Source organism: Anomalospiza imberbis, chromosome 4 (assembly GCF_031753505.1).
Source record: "Anomalospiza imberbis isolate Cuckoo-Finch-1a 21T00152 chromosome 4, ASM3175350v1, whole genome shotgun sequence".
Taxonomy (NCBI): Eukaryota; Metazoa; Chordata; class Aves; order Passeriformes; family Viduidae; genus Anomalospiza; species Anomalospiza imberbis.
In genome coordinates, this window is record NC_089684.1 from 61,208,266 (window position 1) to 61,229,801 (window position 21,536).

The 21,536-nt window shown below is 39.6% G+C and overlaps 1 protein-coding gene across 4 annotated transcripts in view; it reads left to right on the forward strand.

The window, feature by feature from the left end:
* The window catches only part of RBPJ (recombination signal binding protein for immunoglobulin kappa J region), a 141,082-nt gene that overhangs the window by 82,687 nt on the left and 36,859 nt on the right, over positions 1-21,536 (forward strand). Inside the window, exon 1 of one of the 4 annotated variants that reach the window (XM_068188823.1) lies at positions 391-508. The exons of 1 other annotated variant lie outside the window; for it this stretch is intronic. In XM_068188823.1, coding sequence (XP_068044924.1) covers positions 489-508 — 20 coding nt within the window. In that variant the 5' untranslated portion in view covers positions 391-488. Of the gene's footprint in view, positions 1-390; positions 509-691; positions 841-9,453; positions 9,600-21,536 lie in introns of those variants that run through there. 2 more of the 4 variants (XM_068188824.1, XM_068188822.1) reach the window with 2 other exon arrangements.

Genomic DNA, 21,536 nt, shown 5'->3' on the forward strand with positions numbered 1-21,536 from the left:
CGAGGCGCGCGGCGCCACGCGCACTTCCCGCGGGGTGGGGGTGGAGGCGGTGGCGGCGGTGGAGGCGGTGGCGGCGGTGGCGGCCGCGGGCCGATCCGCGCCCCGATCCGCGCCCCGATCCGCGCCCCGATCCGCGCCCCGATCCGCGCCCCGCGTGCTTCCTCCCCCTCCGCCCCTCCTCGCGCCGGCGGGGGCGGGACGCGCGAGCGGGCAGAGGGAATCCCTCGGTTTCCCCGAAGCGCGCTCCGCTCTCGCGAGACCTGCGCCGCTCTCCGCATGCCGGCTGGCGCCGGGCTCTCGCGAGAGCGGCGCGGTTCCCACGCCCGGGCTGTTGTGTCTGAGGGGAGCAGCCCGGGCGCTGAGTGGGCGGGGCGCACCGCACCCCCCCCGCCCCGCGCGTGTCTCGCGGGCCCGCGCACGCGCGCTCTGGGCCGCGGGGAGGGGGGCGCTCTCGCGAGAGTAGGAGTTTTGGCGAGAGTTTGTGGAAGATGGCGCCTGTTGTGACAGGGTGAGTGCGGGGCGTTCGCGGCGCCCGCCGGAGCCGCCGCCGCCCGGGGCTGCCTGGGCGAGGCCGCGCCGCGCCCTCCCGCTCGCTCCTCGGCCGCCGCCCGAGGGCACGGGGGACTGCCCTCCGGACGGCCCGCGGGCGGGCCCTGCGGCGCAAACCTCGTGGGGCTGGGGTCCCGCCGGGTGGGCGCACGGAGGAGGCGCCCCGGGTGCCGGCCCGGCAGCGGCCGCGCTCTGCGGCCGCCCCGCGGCGCGGGAGTCCCGGCGGGTCTGGGCGCTCACTTTGCTTTCCTCCTCTCCGGCACGGACGCGCCGGTCGGGACTCCGTGCAGGGTCAGTGCTCACCCCGGCTGCTTCGGAGCGGGTCCCGCTCTGAGGGCTCCCAGGGGAGCGGCGGAGCCCAGCTGGGAGGGGACCTGGGGCTGGCACGGGCTGCTCTGCCTTCTCGGTCGCCCTGAGTCGTCCCGCCGTAGGCGGGGGTCCTCCAGGCTCCCCTGGCCACGGACGGGGAGCGCTCGGACAAAGGCTTTTGCTGCTGTGGTTGGAAGTTGAGCGCGGTGCCCCAGCGCCGCTCGCACGGCGGGGCCGGCCGGGGCCCGGCCCGGCGCTGTCACTTGGCGGCGGAGCGCTCCCGGTCGCGCCGAGCGCGGGCGGGCTCTCCGCCCCTGCTAGCAGGACACACGTTCTGTCAGGCTGTGCGACCGAGGATCCCTTTCTCTCCTCTCTGCGCACCATTCCCAGGGCTTTGTTGAGTTTTAGCTGCCTTCCTTCAAATGCTGCGGTGCAGGGAAGGGTAGCAGCCTCCCTGCGCCACTAAGCCACGCTGGATCATAATGAATGGTAGTCTCCATCCCTTTCAGCCACGCTGGGTAATACTTAATCATGGCTAGCCAGCTGCAGCATGTGTCACTGTAATAAGTGACACCCTCTTAGCCACCTACAGCTGATGAATAATAACAGATCCACTGCTGGTATACAGTATGCAATCACACCTGCAGTGTCACATTGCACGTTGCCATCCTTGCCACATCTTGATTGCTGCTGCTTATTTTAAGTGCTGTATCCTTAATTTTGGACTACGCTGGGCAAGTGTGACCTCCCTGTATGTGTTGAAGGAAGAGACAGTCCAGAGAAGAGCAGGCTGTTTCTGTACTCCACCTGTTTGTTCCAAATGAAATTTTGTCTCGTTAAAGTACTTGTAGGTCTTTCTAAAACGTGGACCTTATTTTAAGATTTCACAGCGTGTCTGTGACCTTCTGTCTTCCCTGTGGGATTACATTGTCTACAGCATTGGCTCTGTGGTTAGAGAGCAACAGCCTGCTTGGGGGTGGGGTGGAGTTGGTGGTTGATGCTTTTGTTCTGGAGGAGAAGGTAGCATTATGGTATTTTGTTGTTTTGGTTAGCTGCAGTAGTGTTTCCAATTCCTCACTCTTGTTTGTCAAAAAAAAAATTGAAGCTTTTGCTTGATTTCTCTCCTGATCAAGGTATCTTGTGGCTGATACACAATTTTGCAATTAAATGTTCTTTAGGGAAGCTAATCTTGTTTGTTATGATTCCTGGAGTGTACTAGTTTAGAGGTTAGACTTGAAAAAAGGGAACAAATGCTTTTAAAGTTTGCTATAACTATTAGCCTGTGCTCCACTTAGCAATTAAGTTTTTCTACGTTTCTATTAGTTTACTCATCTGAATATTTGGGCTCCATTTCCTTTTGTTTATTGATTATTACAGGATTGTCAGAAGTGTTGTCATGTTTGTGACATTAGTTTTATCCTTTTCAGATGTCTGTTAAAATGTTGACAAAAAACTGTGGATTATTTTAAAAACAGTGATCAAATAGTCAGAACAGTAGAAAAAATACCATTTTAACGAGAGTGAAATAATTGTTTGTAGTTTAGGATTTTATGCTACATTTATTGTCTAAACCTATAAGTCAAATAGTTCTCTGGAAAAATAATTTTGTTTTCTTATTGTTAAATACTTCCAGTGTAGGTAAAATGAAATCTGCTAACTTTTGTTAATGTTGTAGTTATATTGCATGAAGGAGTCTGATTTTTAATTTTTTTTTTTTTATTATATGACCTGTTTTTGGAGTGTGGCTCTGATGCTGAGTTGTCTGTGTGTATTAGGATTAAAAATTGATGATTCTCCAGTAGGTGATTCTTTTTTTTCTTTAAAATAGTTAGTATAAGGAGTTTTCTTCTGAGCTGTTCTGTAAAAACTTACTTGGACAGGGTGAAAAAAAAGTGTTTTAAAAAGGAATAACTGAAGAATGTAATATGCAAATCCTGCACTGTGTTTGACTAGGCATCACATGGGCACTCAAACTTTGGGGTAAAACTTACGGCTCTTTTGCAGTCAGTGTTACCTGAATGAAAAAGGTTGGTTTTTTTTCTTTTCCTGTGAAAACTATATGCTTAACCTTAAGTTATGGTACATAGGTTTATGCGGTGTTGGAATGGAATAGCAGGAATTTCCTGCAGCAGTTTTGGGGGGCAGTCAGAGTGTGTTCATGCTTTGTTGTTGGCAGCATGTGGCACGCTCGTGCCGCTGCCTCACAAGGAGCGTTCTGATTAAACTTGTGCATATATACAGTGTGACGAGCTAAACTGCACAGTGTCAGAACCAGATACAGTGAGAAAGTAAACAGAAACATCAGACAAGCAACTTAAAAGGAATTACTATTCACAACTACTGTTTAAAAGAAGTGGACAGTTTATGGCTGGGATTACAGGATAGTATTTGTGGGGTTTTGTGGAGTATTTTTGGTTTTGGTTGTGTACAATTTAGGGAAGTATCATTTTAAGATGACAAAATTAATGAAAATGCTTCTTTAATTATATTTTGAGTGCAAACCACTTGTTTTTAAATAATTGTTATACTGCAAAAATACCTGCTGGCATCCATTAGCTTGAAAATTGCTCTGCTAGGTCTAATATAGCTATATGACGGAGAGAAAATCTCTAGTGCCATGAACTTAATTTTGTAGTTTTACAGTGGCATGAAGTATGGAATAGTATCTTCTTAGTAGCCTCGGACAACATGATCTTTAAAATACTGGAAGCCAACTCAGAAGTAACAGATGGAAATCATAAATAGTAGACATTGTCTTAAGTACTCAATTACCAGTTAAAACCTTTGTAATAGCAGTATAAATATAGCATTTAGATTATTTTTCAAACAGGTTGAGAAGTCGTGGAAAAGACAGAAATAGTTTGAGTAGGCTTATTGCTGGTATGATGCTGGTTTTCCATAGGCACTGTACAGTAGAAAATTGCTTTAGTCACATTTCTAAGTAACAAGCTATTCAAGTTCCATGTCTGAATTAGTCATCCTGTTGTTCAGTGGTTATGAGGGGTTTCCTGACCCAGAATGCTTAATGATTTAAGGATAAGGGAAGACTCAGGAGATATGTGATGGCACAGGAGAATGTTTGGCATCAGTGCCATGAATTTTAGTGTAGTAGTGTAGATGTGACAACCATCTGGTCATTTTGTTTTTAATGAGAAACATGAAAAAAAATTATAGGAGGTTTTTGAAAGAGGGTGCTGCTTCATGGAGCTCTCCCAACTACAAGTGCAAGAGAAAAGAAGTTCAGAGGTGAAAATATAACAGTTCACCAGAACTTTAACCTCATCTACAGCCTGATTAGTAATTTTAGAATAAGGACCTTGACCAGTGAGGCTCTTGAAATAGAGTGTGAAGTGGATGCTGCTCAAGAAGTGAGATGAGGAAGGACTTTTGTGATCTGGCTGTAGGCTAAAAAAAAAAGCTATCGAGAGAGGAATATTCTTAAGTATCAAACTTCTGTGGTCATGTGATAAAATTTCAGCTACTTGAGGGGTATCTTAGTGATGTGATGGGCATTGCTAGAATCTCAACAGCAGGTTATTTCTAGGACCTATGGAGAACCTAGATTTGAGAGCTAATGCTTAGTTAAGTTCAGGACTTGCAGTAGTGGAAAGGAAACTGAAGCAGTGGTGGAATGATTAAGACCTGTGTGTTGTCTGTGCTGAGGCTGAGCTGATAGTGAGGCATCAGTGTGGGGAAAAAGAGACTCAAGCTGGGGTGTTGACTTGGACAAGCACAGGAGATAGGGAGTAGAAAGAATATTTCTGATTGATGGCAGGTCGTTCATGGTTGAATTTGAATCCTGGCCTTGGACAGAATGAAGACAAATGGAAAGGGATGCAAGACCAAAGCCTATGAAGTGATTAGTAAAATAATACAGGTGAATGAGGAGGCTCCTTGAGGAGGAAGCACTGAAAGAACAGAGTGATAAGGGATGAATCACGAGAGCAACAACGCCAAGGGAATGAAGGAGAGTTATTTCTGGAAAAGAAGCATTGCTGCTAGTCTTGGGTGGTTGACAGGTCAAGGAAGATAACAATTACATGTTGATTCTGAGCCTCATCATAGGGTTAGGCTGCAAGAGATGTCAGAATGGTTTCAGTGATGTTTATGGAGTGGAAACAAGATCATGTAGACTCTAGGACTAGAATTCATGGATGGGTTCTTCAGGCTACAGTTTTTACTGTCACTGAAGGTTTAAACAGTGCTTATTAAGATTTGAGTAGTAGTATAACTACAGCTATTGTATTGTGATGAGTGTTAAAGATTGGGAAAAGCTTGTTCACAATCAAATGAGTAGATGGTTTTGTGTGACTAACATTTAAATCATTATCAAGGAGCAAGAGCTGTCAAGTCAGACTATTGGGAAATCCTTGTGAGCACTATATTCTTGAACGAGTCTTCTGAAATGCTGGCAAATACTCTTTTTAACCTTTTAACCTTCTACTTTCAGTAGAAGCAATTTTATGGAGTTAAGGTCTTAATTTGGATTTTATTTGCTTTTGCTGTTTATTCACTGTATTAAGTAGCTCTTTGTTGTTTGACTTATTCTGGTTGATACAGAGCACAAAGAAAGTTTGAAAATAATCTTTCTATAGCTTGGTTTCTCCAGAAATAATTTGCAGACCATTGTATTTGGCATAGTATGTGTGTGCTTGCTAGAGCCAATTAAAAGTCAATATCCTTTGCTGATATCTCGTTGCAAAAGTAGTTCTCTTTTAAGTGTTGTTCTGTACTATGAATTGCATAATGATAATGGGTTTGTGAATGAGAGTGACTTTCTTTCCTCTGACTTGCTAATTTCTATTTTGCAGTAGTAATTTATTTTAGGACTATTTTTCATTATTTGGAACTCCAATTTCTATGTATGAAAAAACTGTGAAAAGAAGAGCAAGTAGCCTGTAGGTGTGTATAAAATCTTTCTAAAAGACTTGTGCTGCCTTTACAGGTAAAGATTTTGAGGAAAGGTTTTATAGTTTTAAAGGTTTTATATATTCATTGTTGGTGAAGATTACAGTTAAGGTGCAGTGCATACCTGTTCTGTGCTATGATTTTAAGTAAACTTGAAAAGATTGGTTGTCATTTGAATTTTTAAAGTACATATTTAATACAAACAAGTATTCTCTTAGGCAGTTTGTTAGAATCTCTCTTGGGATGAATAATGTAGTTTATGCATAGTATTAGTTTGACATTTGGAGACCAAATCATGCTGGCAGAATTCTGAAGTTTTAGGACATGAGTTTTCTGTGTTCGTAATACTTGCAACTCTAAATTCTTTGGATGTTAATTGCAAACACATTATTAACTGAACTATATGGCACTAATGTGCTGAAATACTGCCTCCCAAGAGCATTTCACAGGGAAGGTGTGTTTTAAGTGGGTTATTTTTTAAATTTGGTATTTAAATGTTTCTACAAATTGAGCAATCATGAGTACTGGCTTTTATAGAATTACTTATTTTCTTCTTTTGTGTTTAGGTGAAAAGGAGAAAAAGATAAATGTCACTAGCTGTATTGTCAGGTGAAATCCTAATTCTGTTGACAAAAGTGAATATACCTTTTAAGTCTATACTATTTCAAGGCAGTTTTAGAATTATAAATTATGGTCTTGATCTCAGTGAACTTCCATTATTTTTATGTAGAAATGCTTATAGCATTATAAAGTTATACACTTTATCCTTACCTTGAACATAATCACATTAATTAACAATTAAGATGCTATGAAGTAAGGAAATAATATAGAAATACGGTTTTCTTTTGTAATGTAAAAATTCAGAAAAGGAAACAGCCAATACACTTAATTGAAGAGGAAATTATTAATAGAAGCAGTTTCCATATCCCTGTATTCTTACTGAGCCTTGGAAAAATAAGGGCTAAACGTAGAGTTTCTCATTTCCTGGGGTTCTACTTAGGTGGTGTTCTTTACTCTTATTTTGTGGTTGCTACCTTTTACAAAAAAAATTAAGTAACCTTTAGAACCTGAGGAAACTTTTGTCACCTTTGCTATGTCACATCACAGCCATTGTTCAGAGCCTATTTATAATGTTAAAAATAATTTCATTTTCTAAAAAATACTTCATGCTCTTGAACTGTACTTTAGTTATCCAGATGGTGACATATGGATGTGTATATTCTTGCTCTTATGCTTGTAAATGTATAAACTACATATTTGTGGTGGTAAATCTTTTACCAAGAAAGAAAAGAATGTAAGGTTTTCAATATGTACAGTGTGAGAAGTCCCTTGATTAAGCTTGCAGATTTGGATCCTTACAATAGACAGACTATTACTATATATATATATAATATATACTAATATTATATCTGTATTAAAATTATATATAAAGTACAAAATAGAGATTAAGATAAATGCTGATTTTTTTAGTATTTTTTAAGCTTCACTGATCAATATAATTGTTATCATGTTTTATTGTTTGATTAATAAGAATTTTTACTGAATGACATGCTGCTGGGACATTATTTGATCTCTCTAAAGCAGCCTGAACACTTCAGCCAACAACACATGTCTTCAGGAAGCTTGTGAGGCTCTTTTTTGAGCATGTCTTTTTATGTAGACAAGTCTTGAAGCATTCGTGTTGAATTGAAGAACGTATTTCCATAGTTATTTAAACTAAGAGAGGCCCTGCAGAGTGATCTTGGCTAGTAGAGGGCTGGGCAGTCGCCAGATATGAAATTTAACAAGGACGAGTGCCAGGGATGGGGCAGCTGTGGATGTGCATAGGCTGGGGAAGGGGGGCTCGAAAGGGACCTGGGGGTCCTGGTTGACAGAAAGTTGCAGATCAGTCAGCAGTGCCCTGGCAGCCAGGAGGGCTGAGGGTGTCCTGGGGTCCATCAGACACAGCATCTCCAGCCAGGCAGGGCAAGGGATTGTCCTGCTCTGCTTTGCACTGAGACAGCCTCACCTCAAGGTGCTGGAGGCACTTCTGGGTGCCACAGTGTAAGAGAGATGTAAAGCTCTTAGAGAGCATCCAGAGGAACACTATGAAGATGGTGAAGGGTCTAGAGGGGAAGTCATATGAGGAATGACTGAGATCAGCTGTCTTATTCAGTCTGGAGGAGACCAGGAGGAGACCTCACCATAGCCTAGAGTTTTCTCACGGGGGAAGCAGAGGGGCAGACACTGATCTCTTCTTTGGTGACCAGTGACAGCATGCAAGGGAATGGGTTGAATTTATGTCAGGAGAAATTTAGGTTGGATATTAGGAAAGCATTCCCCAGGGAAGTGGTCACAGCACTAAGCCTGACAGAGTTCAAGAAGCATCTGGATAGGGCTTTCTAAGGCTTATGGTGTGGTGTGTATCTGGGGGTGTCCTACACAGGGCCAGGAATTTGGCTTGATGATCCTGATGAATCCCTTCCAACTCAGGATGTTCTATTGAGTCTGTGATTCTAAAGCTGTTTACATGCTTCACTTGGAAAACATGAAGACCTTACCATGGTTGTGGTTATGGTGCAACTTTTATTCATTTGCTTCTTATTCAGGAGCAAGAGTTTATCTCCATTTTGTTGTACTGCATGACTAGATTGTATGCAGTGGTATTTCATCAGTGCATTGAAAATCCAGAACACTTTCTCGAATAAGCAGCAAGCTGTATTGACAACTAATCATTTTCAACTATTCTGCGTGAGAATCATATCTGGTTCTTAATTTAATTTTTCTACTTATCATAGGTTAGATTAAAGGGTATATGCTACAATGGATCCTAGTTGGTGTTTCAGTTATTAATCTAATTTCTTCTAGTTATTTGAGTAGAGGAATAAATAACTAAATTTTTTCCTTTATGAGTACAGACAAATATAGACGTTTTTTCTGAATGCGCCAGAAGAAAAGTCTTGCTACTTTTACTCTTGGTAACATTGCTTGGTCTGTAGGATGTTTCATCTGCACTTTGTTTTTTTTCAAAGCCATACTTTTGGCATATTTTTAGTGTGTGGTGTTTTGGGAGATTACCAGGAAAAGTTGGTATCAAAATGAAACTTGATCAGGCTGCTGTGAAATTCAGAATTTTCCAAGCCTGGTCCCTAATTTCTGCCAAACTGTAGAAACTGCACGAAATAAAAGATACTCTTCAGAAAATATCCTGCTTCCTTTTCCTGGCAGCTCTTATTTTTACTCTGTAATGTAATTTTGTCTGGGAGCAGTGGCAAAGCATCTTGTAGGCAGTGTTTGTAAGTTGCAAATTGTGGATTAGGAGCTACCAGTGCAGAAAATAAGGTTAAAGTTGGTTGTTTAACAGAGGAATTTGTGAAACTAAACTTTTATCAGTTATGGATTACAGGGGAGGTTGTCTTGGTAAGGGGTGTTACTGCTATCAGTGGTGATCTTACATAAAGGGAACTTTAACATTAAGGTCTAGAGTCTTGAATATGCTTGTGCACACTCTGAGTTTATGCCATTGTAGAAGAGTTCTAAGGCCGGGCAGAATAAATAATAATTAGCCGTACTCAGTTATTGTTGTTGTCCAGCCGTCTGCGTAAAAGCTTCTCATGTCCCGAACATGAAAAAACAAGCACAAAACCCCAGTGACTTGCCAAGGTCAAACAGAGTCTGTGGAGAGGTGGAAATAGAATTACTATCTCCAGCCTCTGTTCTTGTACTTGGTGTAGTTATGGGCTGTTTGCTGGGTTTTGACAGGTGACAATCATGTTGTCTCTCCCACCTGCGGCTGTGAAAGCTGGTCAGGAGAAATCAGACTTCCTTAGGTTTTTCATCTGCATAACAGAAAGGTATGGTAAATAAGACTTAAGTGACTGTATTCGTCATTAATGTGTTTTGGTTATAGTGGGCAATATTAGAGTGGGCACTAGAGAGATGCTGCTCTTACATAATAGAGGCAGATGCCACAGTTAGGGCATGACCAGTAGATAAACGTGCCATGTAATAAAATGAAGTGGTGCTGCAGTGTGCTCTTTCCATGTCTTTATACTGTGAGAGAAATTATTCTGTATAGGTACTTATTTTGAAAATGAAAATATTTCACTGCTTTCCAAATCTGCCACCTAGCTCTGGTTTCAGTGGTGAGTGTCAGAATTCAGAAAAGAAAAGGCTTTGGTGAGAGACTGCAGTTATTATTCTGCATGTGTGTGCTTCTTTTCATGCTTTATTTTGTTGTAGATATACAGTGACGACTAGTAAAATCCTCAGTAATGTAATATCTTCTAGAAGTTATGGGGATATATCAAAATTATTTTGGACATGTCTTTTTGTCCAAGTATTTTTTTTGGGCAAATTCTTTTCTTCTGCTGTTCAGTACTTCCTTGTCAGCATTGAGTCCTGGGGTGTTGTTGGTTTGGTGTAGTTTGGGTTTTTTTTTTTTTTTTGTTTGGTTGTTGGTTTGGGTTTTCTTTGTGGTTTTTTTGTTTGTTTTTTTTTTATTTTTCCTTTTGCATTCCATTTTTTTCATTTATTATTGCGTGGTTGATGTTGTTTTTGGTTTATTTTGTGTGTGTGCATTACAGATTTCTCACAATAAGTCATGGAGAGCAGTTAATCAAAATAACTGTTTGGGATAAGGCTTCCTCTGTGAAAGAGGCTTGTAGCACTCTTGATGTATTCTGACAAACTGTTAGCACAGATGATACTCAGAATTCTCATCACAGTATAAAGGCTCAAGGGATCTTTGTAACAAAGTACTAAATTTAAAAGAGTACCATCCTCTGTTAATTGTTTTGCTGTTGATGATGGAGGTAACGTGTCTCTTAGTTTGTCTGAGTGATAGAAGAATGCGTTAAGTAGAGAGAAAAAAACAGCTCTCTAGAGCTAAAGCAAATTTCTTGCTCTAAGAGTCATCTAAAGCAGGAAAGGCATGAAAACCTATCCTGATAATGTGTTCTAATTAATAATATAGATGTTGGCCAGGCTCATGTTCAGTTGATAATACAGTAAATAAGATTAGTGTTCCCAGTGCTTACGTTTAGATAGCAGCACTCTCAAAATACCAAGAACTGTGTTAAAACAAACGTGAGAACTATGCCAAAACAAACGTCAGAACTTTCTGCTTTTTTTTTCTTTTTTTTTTTTTTTTCCAATGGGCAAAATACCTGTATTTCACAAGAGTTAGCAGGCAAAACAAAGGAGTCATTTTGAAACCAGGTTTAAAAAAAGGTTTTTCTGAGTTTTACTCCCAGTCAGCTTATTGAAGTGATAAATCGTACTTCAGATGCTAGCAAAGGAAAAGTAGACCAGGCCTTTACAGTCAATTGTGATTGTTAAAGACTGTTAGAAAATATAGGGCAACTCTTGTTACAGGATCCCTTGTGCTACAATTGTAGGGTACTAGTCATTCTTTTTGACTTGCTGCATCTGCATGTAGCTTTTGAGGCTGCAGTAAACAGAAGGTGACCTCAGAAGATACGCTTGAGATGCCTCTCCAGACAGAGTATGAAGCCAGTCCTTACGTGAACATTCCGTGAATGCAGCCATTTCCGTATGGAAATAAAATAGAGAAGAAGAAAAGCTCTGGGCATATCCCTTGTTTTTCTAATGTTTCTGGGTTCCATGTTTTTTTCTGGAAAAAATCTTTCTTTTTTGATTGTTACATACTTAGTAAATAATTAGAAAAACTGAACTGACCTTCCTGCCTAATGTCTCACCATATTGCTGGATGGTACTTAGAGTTAGCAGTAGACTGGTTAGACTTGTCAGTTTGCATAGTCATGAAAGTAGTATTGCATCAGGTTAAATTTAAAAGTTTATCTTTTTCAGTTTGACTAGTTCTCTAAAAAAGACTGAACCATAAGCAACAGACCTATATTTGCCAGAAGGTATTAGGCAGTAATGAATATTATATCTGTAGAGATAAGAGACTTCTTCACTTACTGAAAGTTTTCCTCTGTCCTTAGGATTCAAATTGTGGATATCGTTGTTGGAAGTACTTAGCAAATTTTGCTGGTGACACTTCTGATATTTTCTTTGTTGTGTTCAGTATTCTCCTACTTAATGGCCTGGATTGTAGAAGAGTTTTTTTCAGTAATGATACTAGATTTTTAAGAAGAAAAATACTATTCTACCATTGCACAAATTGCATTCCTAGCTAATACTGTCTTTTTTTTTTGTTTTGACATTAGTTGAAAAACATGTATAGGCACAGATTGACATTCCTTTTCTCTGATTCTGGTTTATATCTGGTCAATTCTGCTTCCTCTTGTTACATATTTATAAAGCATACTGAAATAACAGAGGGTATTGTGTTTTGCTTAGTCATTTTCAGTTCTGTCCTCTCCTGAATTTTGTGAGCAGCCTTCAGTTAGCTTTGCTTCTGGATTTCCTTTTTTTTTTTTTCCTCTCTTTAATTATTTTTAATGGAGTAGCACACCAGAATACTTTCCCTGTTTTTGTTGGGGTTTTATTTTTGTTTTTTAAGTTTTTTTTTGTTTTGTTTTGTTTTGTTTGTTTGTATTGTTTCTGTGTAAGCCCCATTCTCTTTGTTCCTGGGCAATCCAGATCCTTAGGTTTGTCCAGAGGAGCACTTTCAGACTGCTTCTCAACAGTGAGAGAAGCAGTTCCTTTTTTCCCCTAAATTTTGCTGTTACTAGCCCTAAGGCTTGTGTTGTGTACTTAGAGCATCACCACAACCATTATCTACAGAGCAGAAAAGTCACTGTTGCTACTCAGCTAGTATGGTAATCTAACAACTGTATGTTTTAAATCAAATCCAAACCCTATTCTTCACTTCTGGGAACTTGAAACTTTGCTTTGTCAGTGTCTTGGATCATGAGAGGGGATGTCTAATAAGCACTTGTTTGTGACTTGTCTCCCCTGTTAAGAACTGATGAGGATTGTAGAGAACATAACATCTGAAGAATTCAAGAATCTGAGATATCTCATGTAACAAAAGACAAAACATTGATACAGAGGGAGAAGCATAACATTTAAGTTATACTGGTAAAGCCAGAGAAGGATCCAGTGTTATTACTGTGAAGGCAGGAAATACATTTTAGGAGGGGGAAGAAGACGTAGTGAAGGATTACTTTATTTTGGAGGAGTTTTGGTTTTTGCTTTTATCACACTTCTTTTGAAATGTTTCAATCCTCTTCATATATGGGAAGCTACTACTATTTTTTTATCCTTTTTCTACTCCAGAGGGAATGGATAAAATAGAACTTAGAACTTTGAATGAACGCAGGCTGCAGTCTATTGCTAGTGGCTTTATAGGGTGTATATTGAAAGCTGTGAAGAAGCAGGACACTTTGTTCTTACTAACATGGTATATTTCTAAAGAAACAGAACATGGAGAAAGGATTGTTTTTTAAGTGATGAAAGCAAACAAAGTAAAGCTGAGACCAGGTTAAATTCTGTAAATAAGCATTGCCCAAATAGTGGTGGGTGTGTGTCTGTGTATATAGATACACTTAAAAGTGTTTGTTATACAACTTGAATATACAACTTGGATTTATATTTACTATGCAGGCAGTTTCTTCTAACATAAGATGGGTTAAAAGAGCATGTGCGACATTCTGCATAAAATAGTAACTTTTCTTTTTGCCTGCTTCAGTAGTTGAATTTGATTTGCTTTTCTTAATACCTTTTCAGAACCCTACAGAAATGGTACATATTGGGGTGTCTTAGTATAGGTTAAAAATTACCAGTTTGATCAGTATAGTTCTCTTACACTTTTTGTTTTTATTATAGAAGGCATTTTTATTAGTGATATCCTGATCTTCTCTGTTCTCGCTTAAAAACATGTATTTGAAAGATTACTATACAGGTATTCTGGAAGTAGATGTGTAACGATGGTGCACTTTTTCTTCCAACAGTGAGCCTCAGTTTACTGTTGCTGATTAAACAGCTCATGTAGGCCTTTTGTCTAAATCATTTTCCCCACTTCATTTTGGAACAAAATATAGAAAGTCAAACAGGCATATCCTTTGGATAAAAGAATTGAATAATTGTTCCAGCCAGCGAGGCTAATGTGTGCAACCTTGCTTCTTTGGTTAAAGGTTTTTTATCTTTGGTAAAAGCAGTCTTCAAACTCGGACTTGCAGTACTGGTCCATAGTTGGAGAAGCAGGAAGCAAACACTTAAGCATTGTCCCAGATCACCATTGCTCTTCCAGTCTGTGGCGTCTAACTTTTTTTCAGCTGCTTTCTTATTTTCTTTCTTGGAAGCCAAGAGTAGCTTCATGCAGTTTTCCTAAGAGTTGAGTCATTTATCAGCTTCTCCTTTGCCAAATAATCTGTAATGGAATCCACTACATTTTTTCTGCCTGAGGCTGTTTATTACATTGTCCTCTTGCTTTTGACTTGCTGTCTCAGTCCTTTTGATTGCTTATTCTGTCTGTTTTCTGCAGTGTTGTAGTTAATTGTGGCTGTTAGAAACATCTTGAGGACTCTAAGTTCAAAGTGCCCTAGGTCTTGGCACAGTGTCCTTCCTGTAAGTAACATGTATTCACCTGTCACTCAAGCTGCTTGCAAGCTGTTGGGTGGCATGCAGGTCCAGGAAGCCCTTTTAACAGGGCTCTAGTATACCTTAAAGGATGAACTCTGGTTTTGATTACAAAACCAGCCAGAGCTACTGGAGCTCTCTGTATTCCTTGTGTTTTGGGAAGAGTGGTGTGCTGAATGTTGCGTATAGTTCAGGTTTGTCCCAAGGTGTGCTGGCATGGCCAACCAGATCTTATAACTAGTAAAAAGATCATAGTTGAAAAGCTGTTGGGTTGAAAAACAGTGCCTGTCATGGCATTGTTTGTGTAGTTAATGAAGATTTATTTCCTAAAGGGCGTTGTGCTTTGTAGTTGCCAGTCTCTTGGGGAAAACTGGAAAATCCTTTCATTAAAAAAAAACCCAAAAAACTAAGTTGTTCCAGAAAACTCTGCAGCATCATTCCTTTGCTGCCCTCCCATCCCCCCCAAAATTACCAGTAGAGATTTATTATGCTTTCCCCTAAAGTTTGTGGCTAATTTTATTAATAAGCATTTGTATTATCATGCCACACTTGACAGCTGGTTTCTGTGTGTACCTTCAAGATAGCAGTGGCATTCTGCCGCAGCGGTGAGCGTCTGTGGCTGCTGAGCTGTGTGATTTGCAGGCTTCTCCAGCGTCACTCCTGTATGAACCTGGATTTACTGATCTGTTAAAACTAAATTTTGATTCTGGGATGGGATGACTCTTTGACGCTGATCATATTGATGATGTGAAGTTGCCTTGAGATTTCCTTGTGCTGAACTGAAAATGTCACAGACAGGAGAATGTTGAGGGGAGATATCATTTTGGCTTGTACAGTTTTTCTTCAGCTGTCCATTAATCCTGCTGCTGGAAATGGAGAAATGGATTGCTGCAGCCTTGGCCTGAATAAGAACAACCTGTGCATCCACTAACAGTGGGAGCAGAAGGCCTTGCACACCCCAGTGGATTGTCTTAACTCTGTCCTTCTTCCTCATCTTTGCCTCACTTTGTAATAGCAAAAGGGAATGGAGAGCAATGGATGGATGCTGGTCTGGGGCTGGGGAGCAGAATGAATTCTCTGAAGGTAGATAATGATGTATGTCTATGTCTGTGGAGGCAATTGTCTCTTGAATTTTCTACTGCTGCAAAGACATTGAAGAAATTTTGGGAAAAGTAGAATTTGCTATCTCAGTTTTAAAGTTTTTATCTGATTCTTTAAGTTCTTATGTATTGGAGTACAGAAACATTGAGTGGCTTCTCTGTTTTACACATGTTCTTTTATTTAGCTGTAGGGAAGTTGTTCTTTCTCCCCCCCCAAGGGAGTTTCCTGTGTTTATGGAAAAATAAAAAACAGAAGTGAAAAATACCTCGGCCTCCCAAACCTGTGTCTCACATTTCACTTCTCCCACTACCTTTCTTGTCATAAAAGTTGTCCAGCAGTCCTTCCCCTACCCATAGGGTAGCTCTTCACCTATCTGAAGAGCTAGACACTGTCATGGCAAATGTGATAGCTAACTTGGCACACCAAATTATTACAACAACCTGTGAACCACTGGGGAAATAAAAAAATTTACACAGTGCTACACTTCTCTGGTGTTTATCTTTAACTTGCCAGAACGTTTTATTAGGCTTTTTTCAGGCTAGTAAATATAACATAACTTTGATACCTGTTCCAAGAGGTTTATAGTTATAAATAAATTCAGTATGCAAATCATGGACTTTTTTTGTTTAAAAGTCCACTTAAGGCAGGGGCCCTAAAATTGTGTGTAACTCAACAGTTAGGTTTCATTTCATAAATGTCACTAGAAATTCTGGAGATGTTCTCTTTACAATCTGACTATAGGGCAAATGGTTTTTCTATTTCTTATCCCTAAGTGAGCAGTATGTAGATAACATACTGTATTCAATGTGAGTGCTGTCTTCACAGTATTTAATCTTTCCCACAACCATATAAGATAATTTAAGCACTTTAAAACTTGTATTGTGAATTTCCTGCATTTGTTTAGACTGCATTTTGTGTATGTTCTCTTGTAATGTGACAGGTTTGTGGGTTTTAGCCTCTTAAGTTGTTCTATAAATGGTAGGACTGAAGAACTTCTGTGTCCTGCACGCTCGTGCCTTGTATGGTGAGGAAGGTTTATGGGACAGTACCATGAACTCATTCATCCCTAATGGACAAAGTGTAGTGGTAATAGATCTAAGGCATAAGCTTACTGTCTAGCCAAATGGCATATGCAAAGTGATCAGCTGTCAAACAGTAATTTCCAAATTCTGCTTTGTCTTTTATGACGACATTGGCAATGTCCATCCAGCTTCCAGTTTTCATAAAACTCATAGCAACTTAATTTTTTTTAAAAGCTTGTTTCTTCTTTTTAAACTCAGTTAAAACAGATTTATGGGCTCCTAAGTTATTGCAAGGGTGGCTAATCAATTTTTTAATTGTACTAATACAGCTCTAAGCCTGCTCTATTGACAGAGTGTGCCATATTTTCCAGAATGCATTAATGCCTTGAAGAAAAGATACCATTTCTCTAAAATGGTGAATTCTAAGTGGTAACTTCTAATATAGGTTATCCCTTGATTGTTTTCAGATGAGATTTTTTTTCTTCATTTATCTTGGCTGAGTGGCCATCTGCATATTTTCATTCTGTAGTTCAGGTTATCTATCTGATTGTTGAACTTTAATGATTACATTTGTCCATTTTTCCTTCTGCTTTGGAGAGTTCAGACTGCCCTGTTTGAGGCAGCAGTGGGCAAAAATTTCAGGAAGGAGATCTCTCTATAGACTGGCATGTTCCATGTACTACATACTTGGTAGTCCTGTGTTAGTAATCATTTTACCGGTCAAGGTACGCTTGACAAGGTTGGTAGGTGCTAACTGAAATGCCAAATTTGGTTGTTTAGTGCTTCAAGACACTTCTGACAATTTACATTCCCTCCTGGCCTGAATGTACTTCAGGAAGGATGAGACAATGTTTTGAAAAGAGGTTGGGTTCAGAGCTCAGCAGTTGGGAGCCTTCACAAGAGTGCTTAGGCACGCTTTTCATGCTGTAAAATCCTTGCAAAAAAATTGTGCCAGCGCAGGCGTTATTCTGGGAAACTCGTGTTGTAGCAGTCACAGGTTCAAGATCATGCAGAAGTTAAGTGCTATTGGGTAATTTTTTTAAAAAAAAGGACTGGTTTCTTAAATATTTAGAATACCTACATTAAGTAAAGTTTGTCTCAAAAAAACATTCTTGTTTTCAAATTGGCTTCATGGTTTATAGTGTACCTCATTGAGATGCGGGGTGAAGTTTTACCAGTAATTTGCATCTGTGTAGAGTTTAAACTTGACAAACTCGAAAAGCAAGCCTCTTTGAATTAAGTATGATTCACACAATTTCCATTTTTAAAAATGGACAATAATAACTGCTTTGCATTTGTGCCCTTCAGATTTTTTTCTTATGAAAAATGCTGCATAAAAGCTGTTAGGGCACAACAGGAGCCTGTGTGACTATGTGAGACCTGTAATACCAGAAAAAAGGATGATAAAGTGTTAGCTTGCTGACATTCCAGCCATGTAATCTAATCTTTTCATATGGTTATTGTAAATGTACTGTGATAAGGAGGAGTAAAAGTTTATTATTGGAGTGTCTGTTTAATTATCTTGTACAGGGATCATTGACCCAGTTACCATAACAGTTGTTAAAAGTATTATCAGGTTTGATGGTAGGCATTGTGGAGATTATATTTCTCTAGCAATTTGTTTCTAAATATTTTAGTTTTACAGTTAGAACTAGTAATAATTAGAAGGAGCTTCCAACTTATAAAATTTAAACAGAAATATAGTTTTTGTTGTACTTAGCTATTTTCATCTTTCTCCTTCAAGTCAAGCATTTTTTTAGATGGTAGTATGAATTTCTGTCTTTTCTATGTTGGAATGCTCTATTAATTATTGCTGGGGCTGTAGCTGCAGTCTAATTTAATATCTTAGAAACTTAGAATTTAACTGTAAATTAATTCAATAGCAGTGACAAAAAGTCCAAAGCATTCAAATCTTTTAAAACAACTGCTTTTCTTAAAAGACAGGTTTGTAAACTGTCGATGGAATATTACCTAATTTTGCTGTCTATGCAAGTTATGTGACTTTAAAGCTTTAAGAAAAATTTGCTTTTATTAAATGCTTCCCAGTTAGAGACCTTCAACACAATCACAGGGAAAAAGCCTAACAGTAGAGAACGGCCTCCAACTGATTTAGTTGTCCTGGAAAGTTAGAAAAGAGCCTTCTAATTCTCATTCTTTTCTGGGATGTGTTTATTGCTGCTGTTTTTATATTCATGGGATGATGTATTCATAAGCTTAATTATGAAACAATGCACTTGAGATTGATTAATTCTAGGATACTGACAGCTCATTTTATAACTGCGCCCAGTTAATGTTAGTGTAGCCATGTAATTCCTGGGTGATGCAAGAAAACATCTGATATCTAGGAAACCCTATAATTTTGTAACACAGGTTGGTGCCAAATACAGATTTGTTAAAGGTATACGTATGCACAGGTTTTGTGTCATTTTAATCTACTGAGGAGATAAATTTTATTTACCAGTTTGGAAATTACTGTTAGCATGGCAGCCTGCTTAGTTGCTGATAATCTATTCTTTGCTTGTGTACTGATACAATTTTTGAATTGTTTTACAAGTCCAGGATCAGTGGGTGGGACATAGTTCAGAGAAATAAGCTTATAGAACTCTAGCAGTTTACTTTTATTGACTATAAGGAGCTGCTTTCATGTTGCATTTTGAAGGCTCACAGTATAGAAGTTGGCGGAAGAAAGGGAATGAAAGGAGAGGGTACATACTGTAATAACACTGTGTTTAAAAAAAGAAAAACAATTACATTGCATAAATAAAGTTGACTGAAGGTGACTGAGTTGCCGGAGGAGGGAGATGATAGGGAATTGTTCCCATTTCTTGGAGGTGTGTTTTAGAAGTGTGAGAATACAGCAAAGATATTTAAAAATGGCTCTTGAAACTTGCTTTGGAGGGCTAGGCACTGCTGCCAGAACTTACAGTTCCTGAAACAAGACCAGTTGACAGAGTGTATGAACTGGTTTTTGTTGGCTTTTTGCTGTTATTGTTATTATTATTAACATTATTTACAGTATTTACAATAATATTAAATGGGTCTAAATTGAAGGTGCACCAGGGGTGCACCAGGTTTATAACAGTGCCCTGCTGCCAAAGTAGGTGGTCACGTTTTCCTGAGTGTGCCTCTTGATTGCAGTGAGGTGGTGCTGGCATTCACTGGCTTTGTGATTGAATCAGTGAAGCCTTTCCCCTTCATCTCTGGCCTCCCCAAAAAGATAGGTTTTTTTCTGGGTTACTGATTTGAATTATCTGTGGAAAGGTCTGAAAAGTGCTGGGATTTGGTGTTTGAGGGTAGGTCAGTGCAGCTGGGGGAAGCTGGCAGGCAAGACCTGTTTGGCAGTGACAAATCAGCTCAGCTGCCTCTGGAGCCACAGTCCAACTGTGAACTGGAGCAGCTGGGATACAGGCACATTTGCTTGCCCTGACCGAGCAGAGAGGTGGGAAAGGCATTTGAGACAGTGGTGACTTAAGCTGTCTCAGCAAGACTTGTCAGAGTTGCTCTGCTTAAACCTTAGAGATGTCGGTTTACTTAGCTGTCATTTTGCATTAAGTTCTGACTGCACTTGTGGTGAGAGTCTTACAGGTATCCTAAGCTAAACTTTGACTAAAGATATTAGTTTCTTGGTAAGATCTTTTAATTTTGCTTAAGACTTGCATTTTGCATTTCCTGTACTGGATTCCTCTGTGTGTTTTCTTGCATGATAGTTCTTTCCCATGAGAGGTACAGGCTTGCTTAGCTGCTCCTGTAATCTTTCTTGGCTTCTGTTGAAGTTGAGTTTGCTGAGGTGACCAAACAGCTTTCTACAACCAACATGACTGGTTTCCCTGTCTCCTGCTTCCCCATGTGTTAGTGGTGTGCCAAATTGATGGACTGAGTTAGCTCCTTTTGAAGGTCTGAGCACTGCAGGTGGTGCAGGGCAACTGAGTTGAGGAGCTTGGAGCAGGGACAGTAAGCCCCTTAGAGACAGATTAGGACATTCTCCTTGTTTTTCTGCCCATAGGAAGCAGTTGCTGTAGCAATAAAGCTCCTTTGTTTATGAGGGTATAGGGTAAGGAAAAGGACATGGAAGAGTGATTATCCCATTACTTTATTAGAGTGGTGGTTAGAGATTTTGAAGCTGACCAATGACTGTATCTGTCAAGAACCTGTTATGTCTTAAAGAGGTGCTCCAAAGAAATACCTATTTGCCTTTTTGGTTAGTGAGGTTAGTCTGGCTTTTTGCGAATCTTCTGCCTTTGCAAATTTAATATGGTTCCTTACCACTTCCTTAGAAAATCAGTCACAATTTCTCCTTCTGTTATATATTTTTGGTATTACAGTGAATGATGGTGGTTCAGAGAAAACTATGAAACTTAACTTTTGTCCTTCTTTTTATTTACTTTTTTTTAAAAGTTATCTTCTGCACAGAATATCTGCTTATCTTCCAGTTAAGGATGGAAATTATATTTATAGAGGAGAAACTGTTCTTTGAACACTGCAGACATACAGTCACTGAAATGAAGGTTGAACAAATCCTTAGGTACTATACTATAGTGCTGGGTTCCTATATTGGCAGGAAAATGGTTGAAAAAGTCTCCTCTTATATCTAATTTGTGACTTTTTTCAAGTAATTGGGCAACACAGATAATAATCAGTACACTTAGTAGTTTTCCCTCGTGCTTCTAAAAAAAAAATCTTCAGACTAAATCTTACTTGCAGTTATGGGTCAGTAGTAACTCTAAAAACATTGGTTTAGTACTCAATAACTCTGTTCTCATCATATTTAGAGATTTAATTTTTTAAAAGATAACTGCTTGTTTTTAAGGACTTGCTGATACTTAAATTATGGTTTAGTAGGGGATATATAATCACTTTCTTAGGAAGTAAGAGTCAAGTTTGCTTGTGAAGTATGTATTCAAAAGTGGTGTGCAAGGTGAGATCCCAAGGAAAATTTGCTGTGTCAGATGGACAAGTAGAGTTCTAGTAATCATAAGCTGAGCAAGGACATTTTCAATGAAAGTTGTGACTCTGGGATGTTTTGTGTAGAATCATACTCCAGACTGATTTTATGTATTGCCATTACTTTAATGGTCAGTTTTGTGAACTGAATGTGCTGGTGTTTTCCCTTTTCCAAGTATCCACTCTCTTTTGGTTTGAATGGATGAGCACATTCCC